Source organism: Lemur catta, chromosome 16, assembly GCF_020740605.2.
Source record: "Lemur catta isolate mLemCat1 chromosome 16, mLemCat1.pri, whole genome shotgun sequence".
NCBI lineage: Eukaryota > Metazoa > Chordata > Mammalia > Primates > Lemuridae > Lemur > Lemur catta.
This window is the reverse complement of record NC_059143.1, coordinates 9,570,899-9,583,058: the sequence shown is the minus strand read 5'-3', so window position 1 is coordinate 9,583,058 and position 12,160 is coordinate 9,570,899. Positions and strand designations below refer to the sequence as shown.

General features: G+C 49.6%; 1 protein-coding gene across 1 annotated transcript; it reads right to left on the bottom strand.

The window, feature by feature from the left end:
- Positions 1-1,492: 1,492 nt before the first annotated feature.
- TMEM200C (transmembrane protein 200C) lies at positions 1,493-7,175 on the bottom strand. Its single transcript, XM_045527329.1, has 2 exons — positions 7,081-7,175; positions 1,493-4,269 (listed from the first exon to the last, which is right to left on the bottom strand). The coding sequence occupies exon 2, from the start codon at positions 4,174-4,176 to the stop codon at positions 2,281-2,283; it is 1,896 nt and encodes a 631-aa protein (XP_045383285.1). The 5' UTR covers positions 4,177-4,269; positions 7,081-7,175; the 3' UTR covers positions 1,493-2,280.
- Positions 7,176-12,160: the final 4,985 nt, after the last annotated feature.

Sequence of the window (12,160 nt, the reverse complement as noted above, 5' to 3'; positions counted from 1 at the left end):
ATGCAACTTGATACTGAACTAAGTTAGTTTGCCGAAATTAATTTCAGAGGGCCTGTATGTATGAGATCAACATGAGCTAGACGTTTTTATTTAATATGATTAATATAACTAGGCAGTCAGTATCAAGTCTAACCAGTTGGTTAGAGTGAATTTTCTTAAGTTTTTAATAGACAAATATTATTTTACCCACACCTCTTTAGTTGAACTAGAGGTAGTGGCTTTATTACTTGCTAAATGTCATACAGTGTATTTTCTAAGGACTGCCAACAGCAATTTAGAATACCAGAACCTGTTTTTCCTTTTAAATAACAAACTCTCTCAGTACATAAATTATCACCAATATGCAAGGTAGTAGGAAAGAAAACCTAGGGAAATTTAGAGTTTGTTTTGGAAGAGTGATGAAGCAATTGGGACTGTTGAAATTTAACACTACCTGGAGGTCTCATTACACTTCCTTGTCCCTCACTAGTGGCAACTCATTTTTGCTATTTAGAAAGGCCCAATATATTAATCCACAGCCTTAAAGTGAGTTATTAGCTTAACGCAGATCCAATCTGGGAATAAATTATGTCCTTTAAATGTATTACAGAATGTTACACTAAGGGTGGCTTATGAAGTATATTCACTCTTCGCCAAGTTATATGCACAAATATAATATGATTACATCCAGGAAAAAAATCAGCACCCTGAAGTAAAGCTTTTAGAGCTGAGGGAGATCATAGAGACTGTATCATCCACCAGAGGCCCGGAGAGATTTAGTGATTTGTCTAAGGTTATGCAGATATTAAGTAGATATCCCAAATTTCAGCCTATACTTTTTTGAGCTTAAATCAAGGGAAGGCCCATTTTTCTACAGCATGCATTCAGACAACATATTATAATGGTAATAATAATTTCAATAACCACCTTTACAGACCAGATGATGGAGACTCAGAGTTTGTGACTCGTACAAGGCTACACAGGTAACAATATCAAGAGCTGAGGTCCAGTCTCAGTCCTGAATGTGCACTCTGTCCATAGGACCAGCTGCTTCATCCATGGGGACTAACATGACCACATCTGTTCTTGAAAATTAACTAATTAATTCTTAACATCAATTGCAAACAATCTGCCAAATTATTAAAACATTACCTTTTTGCCTATGTAGGCCATGGATTCAAGATCATGAAGTTAAAATCAAAATCAAATAGTGAAATCTAAGAGGATGAGAAGGGACTATTAATAAGCCTGCTGCTCTGTAAATTAATACTCTGAAGTAAACTAGAAGTATTGAAAATGACTATCTAATGTTTCATTCTATTTGAAAGAGAAACTCCCAAATGTTAAATACTACCCTACATTTTAAGTTAAAAATTCACTGTAAATGGATTGAATGATGATGGCACTGAGTACTTTGGGGGAAGATAACTACAGTCCTAGTAGCAGCGTCACAGCAAAATATTTTAGATGTACCAGATGAACTAGCTACAAAGCAAAATGAGGCCATATTATGTTTAACTGTTTGGAACTTCTTTTATTAAAAAAGATTTTAAATATTAATGCTATTTTCAATACAGGTGTGATAACACTCAATAAAGCATGGTGTACTTAATATTGTGAACTTAGGAATATAACAGTCCATCTGGCTCCTGCCCTCTCCAGCCTGCACAACATACCCTAGTAGCAAAATGCATATGCCCTTTTAAAAAATAAAGAGGCCTTTGGACAGTTGGGTGAGCAGAGTAGGGTAGGGCGAGGAAAGTGCTCTTTCCTGAATTACTCATGCTTTTGGCTTTGACTTCATTGAGTAAGATCAATTCTACGAGAACTGAGACAAACTCTTCTATGCTCCACAAACGGAGGGAGAAAAAAGCTTGTCATTCACAAGCAGCTATGGACAAAACCAGCGGCAGAGTACAGGGGTTAGGGAAATTAGGGGTAAAAAATAAAGTTGGAGTAAAGTGCACAGTTACTGTCAAAAATATATTATTTTCATCCTAAGAAAATTAAGAGAATTTTATCTAATGAACTAGATTGCTGACCTTTTAATACATTTGGTTTTCATGGAACATACAATCACCATCGGACATAAAAAGACTAGTTTGCTTTAAAAAAAAAAATTGCTTGGAGTTATATCTACAGGAATCTTGCGAACGCAATTCAAGGATAACATTCTGCAGCTCTTTGGATATTGAATGATGTCCTCGGATCAGTCCACAAAGGAAAGAGGGACCTGTTATTGCACTGATTCAAGTGGGCGCTTTTCCCGTTTCCTCTCCTTTCTCCTTGCTCCCTCTTTCCCTAAGTGCCAGTGCTTTCCAGTTCTCCTTCCTCTACCCCCAGGGCAGGAGACCGGGAAATCATGAAGAGTTTCTCCTTGTTTGTAAACTGCCTCTGCACCGGCTGAGGTGGCCCAGCCGTGGGTGTCTCTTGGCTGGCACCCTCCGGGACGCTCTGCTCTGCACCCGGGGCGGTGGCGGCAGCACAGTCTTGCCTTTTACTGGCTACTGCGTCCATGACCGACTCCAAGGAGGTGCCGGCCTCCCGCAGAGGGGTGTAGCCCTTATTGCTAATGGATGGGTCATCCGACTGGGAACTCCCAGAGTCCCGCCTGGCAGGGGGAGAGTCCTCCAGCCGCAGGGGAGGGGAGGAGGAGGCGGCCTTGGCCAGAAGGCTGGAGTCCAGGTCCTCGCTGCCCGGGGAGGGCGGAGGCTCGCGGGGCGACGGTGCCCGGTAGTCCGGGAGCCCGCTGGTGCTGCGGCGCCGCAAGGCCGCATACCGGCCGGTCCTAGGCAGGCGGCCGCCCTGCCCCCTGGCGGTGCGCGCCGCCACCGCGCCCTCGGGCTCCTCCTGCTCGCCGTGCGCCCAGCGCGCGCCGCCCTCGGCGCCGCGGAGGCTGGTCAAGCTCAGGTCGAGCTCGCCCCGCGGGATCTCCCGGGAGCCGCGTTCCCCGGGAGGCCTCTGCCAGCTGCAGCTCGCGCCCTCTGCGTCCCCGTCCCTGTCGCGGTCCCCTTGCAAGGGTAGCAGCGCGAAGGCGCTCAGCGAGGAGCCCACGAGGGAGCTGGCGGTGCTCTGGCGCCCCCAGCTCTCGGGTGGGCTGCAGCGCGCCGGGCTGCTGTTGCTGCTGGCGGCCGCGGTGGCGGTGGCAGTGGCGGCGGCGGCGGCCACAGCGGCGGCATCTGCGGCCCGGCGACGGCCGGCCCCGCCCGAGCGCTCGCGGTAGATGCTGTACACGGCCTCGGCCAGGCTCGGGGGCTCCCGCGGGCAGCGCGGGGACGAGGCCAGGTCGGGCGGGGAGGCGGCGCCCCTCGCGCCGCCACTACCGAGCGCCGCGGGGTGAGGCCACGAGCCCTTGGCCAGCATCGCCGCTGCTCCGAAGGCGTCCCCAGCGCCGCAGCAGCTCCCCGGCTTCAGCTCCAGGCCCCGCGACTGCACGTAACTGAGGAAGCCATTTAGCGGCGTGGCCCCGGAGGGGGCCGAGGCGGGGGCCGAGGCCGACGAGGAGGCGGCTGCGGCCGCGGCCGCGGCTGCGGCGGCCGCCAGGTCTTTGGCGCGGAGGCTGTGCACGTCGATGACGGTGGAGTAGAGGTCGCGCAGGTTGATGATCTTGGTCTTCTTGTCCCGGTTCTCGTGGAGCACCGCGTTGGCGCAGATGAAGAGGAAGATGCCGATGCCCATGATGAGGGGCCCGAAGACCTTAAGCTTGTCAGAGTGCAGGTAGCCCGAGAAGATGCGGAAGAAGAAACCCACGGACGTGGAGGAGGAGGAGGAAGGGGCGACGGGCCGCGCTGGGGGTGTGCCCCTGGGCGCGCCCACGGAACTGGAGTTGGCACCCTCCGGAGTCCCCGAGTGGCTCCTGGACCGGTTTTTGCTGCCACTGTTGCTGCTATTGGCAGTGTTTGGGACGCGGTGGCCGCTGGCCGCGGGCGGCAGCTGCTTACCCCCCTCCTTACTGGGCCCGTTGGCCTTGGGCCAGTAGCCCACCACAGCCATGGCTATGCCCACCAGCAGCACCAGGATCCCGCAGAGGGCGATGAGCCCCGAGATGGAGCACAGCTTCAGCTTGCCCTTCACCACCACCACGTCGTTCTTGCGCCTCCTCTTGGCTTTCCGCTTGCGCTTGGGGATCTGGCTGGGGGGGCGGAGGGGGTCCTGCTTTCTGGCGGAAATCCTCAGCAGGCCACCGGTGGCGATCATGGCGAACTTGTGGAATGCGGGACTAGCCTCTGGGGTGGAGGCTTGTGCAGGGGGGCGCCAACTGCCCACTAGCTGCTCGGCCACCTCCTCCTGCTGCAAAGCAGAGGAAGACAGTCAGAGGGTGTGGGCTTGGCTGCAGCAACATCCCAGGCGCTGCAACTGCCCTGCTCCCAGATCCCACTCCATGTGTGCCCCCACCTCAGGGCCTTTACCCACTAACCCAAGGCTGGGGTGGGGTAGATATTAGGGAAGGGAAACGTTGTTGCAATGACTGACAGGTGGTGATAAAACAATCTGAGAGAACCTCCTCTCCCCACTCCCCAGCCCATCCCTCCACACACTCCCCAGCACTGTTCATTTCAAACCCTCCTGCTTGGCAGTCAATGGAGTTCCAATCATTAATTAAAAACTACATGTGCGGACTCAAAAGTAGTGGTCGAGGACTTTCCTGGCAAGAGCCTTTCCCTCAGTCCTGCTGGAATCAGATTTCCCAAGGGAGCTGCCACAGGCGTTTCAAGTCTCTAAGCTGAGGAATCTGTCAATGTGGGGCCCAAAGTCACCAGAACAGTCAGAAAAGTTACTACTGTATGAAGACAAAGGAATTCATTTCACTGGATGAAAAGTAAAGGTCAAAATACTGGTAGGCAGATGGTTTATTTACTTCAGATAATTACTAGAAAGTTCATTTTGGGGAAAACATCAGAGATACTGCAATACTCTGACAATCCCCTGACAAAGTTGTCTCCCATCTATCCTTGTTCCTACAGCTGAAAGCAAGCAGATCTCTCTCACAGCCTTCTCTGCATCTCCACTCTGCAACATCTGGACAGCTTCTTGGGGTGGAATATTTAGTTTTAGGTAACTGGTTACATAACTGAGCTCTTCCTTCTGGCCTTTTCTCCTCCCTTGGAGGAACTCCCTTAAAGGTATCCTGTGCTAGATTTCATCAGGGAATTTAAGAAGTCTCCTGGAATCTCCAAGAGAAAGATCTTTTTTTCATGTGGGAAATTTACAATCTTAAAAAAAAACAACTCTGCCATAATAGCTTTCTGACCCCTTATTAATGTGCCAAGAGCACTCTACAGAATCTCAGTATTCAAATGAGTAGGCAATTAACTAGGTAAAGCCCTCTACATAATAATGATTTGTAGAATGACATTTCTCAGAACCAAAGCTGTTTTCTTCATCTTTTTCTCATGAGGTCATTTTTAGGAAGGGAAGGTGGCAACAGTCGATAGACTATCCTTAGGAAGTTTATTTAGTTGTTCGTAATAAAGCCTGTGTAGGTAAATTCACAGATGCATATTTGTGGTTATCTGGCAGCTTCTAAAAATTTCAGTCCTGCTGTATCCCTGGAGTAAAACATTTTCTGTTCCATTGGTTGTGTCCCCTCCTATAACAGAGTTGCTGAAATTAAGGGCATTGTATGAACTGAAAGAGTTAGATATAACTCACAAGCCTTTTGGTATTTTCTTCCTTTATAAGATAATTCATATTTTAGAATAAATTACCCTTGGAAAATGTGAGACAACTTAGGTAGAATTTTGCTTTTAATTGGTGCTTGGGTAAAAAGCTGCTTCTTTCCATTACATCAATATAAGGCAGGATCTTTTCTCCATCAGTGGGAATGCAAATGGTAATAAGCTCTTTAGTATGTTTACAAATCAATATCTCTTTGGAACTTAGGTTTCAGTGAAGAGAAACACTAGGTAGGTCAGAGAGGGGTCAGTATAGAGACTACATCTATAAACCTTTTAAATTTTGTTATAATAAAGAGCTGCACCAGTAAGTACAGATTTTTTTTAAAAAAAACTTACTATCCATCCATAGCCCCCCAAAATAAACACATTTATTATGTAGATGTAACATAAAGACTGTTGTTTTAAGTGATCACTGGACTCCGGCATCCTAAGTAATCTGGAGACCTGTGGTTATCTTAAGAAGGCTTTAAGGACCAGACATTTTAGAAGCAAATCCATACTCAGTTGGCAGAGTGGTTCTCCCAGGAGAGAAGGGCTAACATTTTCTTGGCCATTGGTCAGGGGCACCAAGATGCTGGATGTCTTCCGGGGAGGAAGGCACCCGCTTGGATTTCTCCTTGGCAAAGCAGCTTTGGCTCCGGTAGAATGTAAGGAAGGTTGGAATGGATTTCAACAATCGTTTACATAAGATCTTTAAAATCGGCTTAATAGCTAGTAATTAACTCCCTGGTTTATTATTCCTTCAACTCTATCCAAAGCTGTACTCCTTTTTAATGTATCCCATCTGACATGAAATACTAACAAAGGTCAGATGCCACAGAAGACCCACCTTTGAGGCTGTCCTTTATACCTAACGAGAGAAAACAAACTTAGCAGCCGAGGTTGGCCGCCCTAGCAGTTTACTGCCTGGTGCTGGTCTTACCGTGGTTCAGGAATGGAGGATGGGGGAAGCCAAGGAGGGATGTCTAAAAATACAACTGCTTCCAAGAGAGACATTCAAGTTCTCCGCTCATGATGGATTAAGCCCCACTCGCTGTCTGAGGCTCAGAGCCCACAGGCTGGGAGCGCTACGCTGTGCCCCGCACCCTTCCCGGGTCCCCGACCCCGGGCCCCTCAGTGGCAGGGCAGCGATCCCCCTGCCCTTCGTTTGGGTCTGCTTATTTATGTTGGAGTCACATGAGTGCAGCAGCTGGGAGTCCGCCTCTGAAAAGAAGACAGGCAGGAGCGAAGTGAGGGCAATCCTGAACTCGCTTTTTCTGGGCAGCTCATCCCGTGTAGCCCGCCCCGTTAAAAGCCTCTCCCGACACCAGCTCGGGGCACCGGGGCTCGGGGAAGGAGCGCGGGGAGGGGCGGCTCGGGGACCGGGGACTGGCAGAATTGCTCAAAATGGCAGCACTATAAGCAAACAATATCGCTCACTTACCCGGGGAGAGCGGGGGAGCTCGGGGCCGGCGAACAGGCGCTCGGGCGACACAAAGGAACCATGGAGAAACTTTTTCAGACCGAGCCGACGACGGAGCGCGGGGACAGCGCCTCGGGGCCCTCCATCGGAGCGCCGCTCAGCAGCCCAGCGGGGGCGAGCGCCCGCCCCAGGCTCGCAGCCCCCTCCGGCGCTGTGGCGGGAGCCATTTCCAAGAGTTTCCAAGAAGTGTCAGGTCCTCCGCATCCTGCATCCTGCCTGCGAGCCCTGCTCTCCGCCGGCGCGCCTCCCCGCGCTCGCGGCGTCCCCTCCCGCGGCGCCCCCGGGCGGGCCCCCGCGGCCGCGCAGTGCCGGCCCTCGCGCCTCTTTTGTGTGGCTGCGGCGCGCGGGGCTCCGCCGGGTGGAGTTGAGCCCGCGGCGGCGGCGGCTCGGGGCGGCCGGACTCGCGGCTGTTGCTAAGAGACCGGAGCCATGACACAGGGAAATCGCTGCAGGATGGCAGTCGGTGCCCGGCCGGCTCGGCGGCTCGGGGCGCCCCCGCCCCTCCCGCTCCCGGCGCCCCCCGCCGCCCTCCGCCGCGTGCCCCACTTCCTCTCCCGCGGCCGCCCGTCCCTTCGGAAGCGCCGCGTCCCCGAAGAGGCGGCGGCGCGAGGGGAGGCGGAGGCGGCGGCCAGCGCGGGGCGCTCGGGCCGCGGGGCCGGCGGGGGGCGCGGGGCGCTGCGGCCGCGGCCCTTCCGTCCCCGGGGGCGCCCCGGGACCGCCGCCCGCCTCCGCCGGCAGCTTTGTTCGCTCTTCGCGCAACTACCTGTCTGAGCAGCGGGCCGGATCGGGCCTGAGGGAAGGCCCGCCTCCCCGGGAGGGTCTCCCCATCCGCGTCCGAGGGGCGCCCTGGGGGGCCGGGGGGCCGGTGCCCCCGCTTCGTCCCTCCCTGCCGTCTTCTCGCTCCTCTTTTTTGGCCTCTACTCTTCGACACGACCCTGCCTGGGCTGTTTCCCCCGTCCCCACGGGGAGTTTGCGGTGTGGACGCCCGGCCAACACAGTAAGTTGTCCCCCAGCGAACTCGGGCCACGGCGCAGTGGAGCCGCCCGCGCCGAGCGGGGCGCACCGCGGGACCCGTGGAAGCCTCTGTCTGATGTTACCGCGCTTCAGCCGAGCTGGGCTTTGTGACCGGCCTGATCGGACCAGGCGTCTCCCCCGGACGCGGGCGGCTGGGGCTCGTCAGCTCCGGGCTGTCCTTGGGCAGCCCCTCCAACCTCCCCGGTGCGGTGACCAGCAAGCACTGAGGGGGAAAACTGTTAATTCTCCAGGAATCGGGGTTAGAATCAAAGAGGGGAGGTGGGGGTAGGGAGGATGTCCAAACTCCCTACGTCATTTGAAAAAAGAGAGAAGGGAAGAGAGGGGGAGAGAGATCCTGTTTTCTCGCTCATCCCTGTCCTCTCAACTGTAAAGTAAAAATGACAGGGAAAAGAGAATTTCAAAGTGGAATTTCCCCAAGGAGTATTGAGAAAGTAAGAAAGATTTCAATTATCTATTGAAATGAGGCAGCCAGGATCCAGGAAGAACAGAAGAGCAGATGAAGCAAGCCTGTCTGAAATTCTGGATCCAGACAGAAATATTTTGGTGGTGCTGGTGGTGGTGGTGGGTGTTGTATATTCTGAGTTTTGCTGTTTAGGGGTCCACAAAACCCACACAGGAGGGCTCCGCTGCTCACAGCTACAGTTACAAGACTGTTCTCCACATGCACAGAATTCACTTGTGTTTAAACCTAGAGCATACTGTCCTAAAGGAACAATAAAGATACACAATTTACAGGTTCGGTGATATAAATGTGGACAACGGTCTATGAGGTGGGAATAGAGTGGTGGGAGGTGGGAGGGGATGGAGGAGAAATGTTTCCTAAAAGGCAGCCCTGCATTTGCCGGTTTGAAAGGTGGCCTCTGTCACCCTTGTCAAGCAAATAGTGAATCTGGATTATGAACAGAGTGTTCAGAACCCATCTCCTTCCCCCTGTCTGTTCCTGCTCAGATTCAGAATATTAGAAAATAAGCCACAATAAAGGGAAAGTTTGAAATCTCACATTGGATTGTTTCCTTTTAGAGAAATCACTGCAAGGGAGAAATAAGTAGGTCTGTTTGTTGTTTTCTGAATCCTTTGGCTCTGAACTTCCAGATGTCTTGAATCCCAACAGTAATCTGGTATTTCGTACAGTGATTGGACCTGCGGCCTCGTTTCATTACACAGCTGGCTGCCAGGGGCCATGGGTCACAACTCCTATCCCCTGTTTGTTGGGCTGTATAAACAGGAATAATAATTGCAGAACTTCATTAGGATTTTAGGTGGATTAAGCCATTAATAGTTTCAAGTTTCTGTGTAAATTATAGCCATCATTTGCACATTTAAAACTCATTTGAGGGATTGGGAGAAAAGAATCCTTTTCTAGGCAAAGGGCCTTGGGACATAGCTAGTTTTTTCTTGCATTGATGATTGCAACAAAATTTATGGTCTGTTATTCAAAGGCTTCCTTCCAAACTGAACTCTTTGGAACTTTGAACTATTCCATTTAACCTGAGTGTTATCACATTCAGTAATTTTCTCTGTTTTCAGCTCATAGTATCAGAGGAAATCAAACAGATCACATCTGTTTCCACTGGAGTCCTTTATCCTCTCTGCAATACAGTAACAATACATATTCCTAGGGGGTTTCCAGTTATGTAGAGTTGTTTTTAAGGGAACAACGATACTCTTGGCCTTTCTGGAATTATTGTCCTTCTGATTTCACTGGCCATTTCAATTTGGATGATTTCTGAGATTGTGGGACACCATGGTCACCCTGCTGAGGGCTGAAGGGCTAAGGCTACCTAATCATAACAATTCACTAGTGCCTCCAGATCTCAGAGCTCAGCACAGCATTCTGAACATGTAGCAGGGAGAGTAATTAAGGCCTTGGGAGAAAAAGAGAAGAGGAGAAAGATTAGCTTAGTTTAGTTGGATTAAATTCTGACCTGTAACCTTTCATTTGCTCTTTCTTAAAAAGAATCCTTATATAATTTATTCAGTTTCATAATTTATTCACAACTCACTTACTTCCCTGATCATTCCATCAACCTAGCCTGGCTTGCCTGCCTGTGCTCAGGGGAAGACAGTGGGCTGCCAGGGCCCACCCAGGCCCCTCTTAGACTTCAGGAGTGTGCCTGTAGGGGGACGGGGGAGTGGGAGACTGCAGTCTGCTTATACCAACAGCTCAGCAACTCCTTCTTCTGCGTATGCCTTGCTCTCTGCGTACTCTCCTATGCAGGCTGGGTAGACAGGTAATTTAGTGTAGTGGTTTCTGAAAACAGTTTGTTCCACTACTCAACCACTTAACTTAGTTAAGTAACTAAATTACTTAATATTGTCTGCCTCTGTTTCCCTAACTGTAATGGGGTTAGTGACACTAATACCTGCCACATAGCATTGCTGTGAGGATTAAAGGAATTTGGTTGGTATGAGCTAGTGCTTAGCACATGTCAAACAGTCATTAAACTCAGCTATCAACTTATTAGTCCTAACATCTCCCAGCCTGACACCCTTATTCTCCTGTACCATTCATATTTTCCAGGATCTACATGGGACTGTATCTGCACTTGACATCTCTGAAGTAGGGTTACAGGATCAGCTGTTGTGATTGAATTATCTCTGTCCTCATGACATAGGCCTAATGCCACTCCAGAAAGCCTTCTCTGTGGGAGGGTGAAAATACTTTTTCAATTGCTACTTTGTTCATTTTGCCATTAACCAGGGCTCTTTAATTTTAGTTTGCTCAAGAACCCAAATTTCAAACTCAATGTCACTCTATAGCCAAATTAGAAATTGAAATTTGCAAAAACACAACCAAGAAGACATTCTTCAGACTGGAAGCTTGAGGATTTCACAGAAAGGACATCTCTATACAAGAGGAAAGGAACTGTCATCCCCAGATTGAAAACAGGACACAAAATCATCTCTCATTCCTTCTCTTTATTTCTTCTTCACCCTCGTCATACACCTGCCGATAAAAACAAAATGACCAAAAAAAAGCATGACAAAAGAAAATAAACTAAGCATGCAACTAGAGTCACTAGATTTAGCAAATCAAAATATTGCATGGAGTACACTTTCACTAAAAAAAGCCACTTATGGTTTATCTGAAATTCAGAGTTAACTGGGCATTGTGTATTTTATCTACATTCCCCACCACAATGTACCTTGATAGCTTCACAGTTTTTTCATGGCTCATATAAAGGACAAAAGAGCCTGATAAGACAGAAAACATGAAACAGTGGGTTAAAGCCTCATTAGATTTCTTTTGGAACAGAATAAACAGTAAAAGAAAACACTGAGTAAAGCCTACATGGAGCAATAGAACTTCAAAGCCCCAGGATGGCATTTCCAAGCTGGGCAGTGCTTGGCCCTGGGGTTTCTCATAGTTAGATGTTACATGGTTTGTGTTTCTAGCCTGTCCCTATGGAAATCTGCAGTGCTAGAGGGACAGGTGCTTGCTTCTGCCTCTAATCCCCAGAGTTCCACAAATGAACCTCTGAAGAGATGGAACTCAGCCTCACTTTCGAGAACTTCAATGTTGAAACCAAAGATAAATTTGTGTTAGTGTCAAGGTCATGATCAAGCCTGTTTCTTGTGTTTCTGAAAAGTATCAAAGAAGTTTAAGCCCAAACACTTCCACAACAGGGTACAAGGAAAAGAAATGATGCAAAATCTAAAGAGCCTTCCTTAGAACACATCAGACAGATCTTCTCCCTCCATTCCAGATCAATGGCATGTGGTAATGACAGCCTCCATCTCTGTCTTCAGTCCAATTCATTTATAATATTACAAATAACCACAGTCTCAATTGGAGACCTACCAGGGCTTGTTGTCTCTAATAAGTGGGTTCATTTTTGTGCATTCAATTTTCCCCAATAGCCTGAATTTTCTACCATTTTCCATCTACACCATCAAAACTGAATTCTGTGCCTCACAAAATAATTGAGGTCTGAGATGAGAAACTAGAGTGTGTTGGCAGGTCTGAAAGCAGATCAAAGCTGAGCTTGGTAAGGGCTTTGCAGGG

Excerpts from the sequence above, each read along its gene's own strand:
- TMEM200C (XM_045527329.1), bottom strand. The coding sequence starts at position 4,176 with ATGATCGCCACCGGTGGCCTGCTGAGGATTTCCGCCAGAAAGCAGGAC.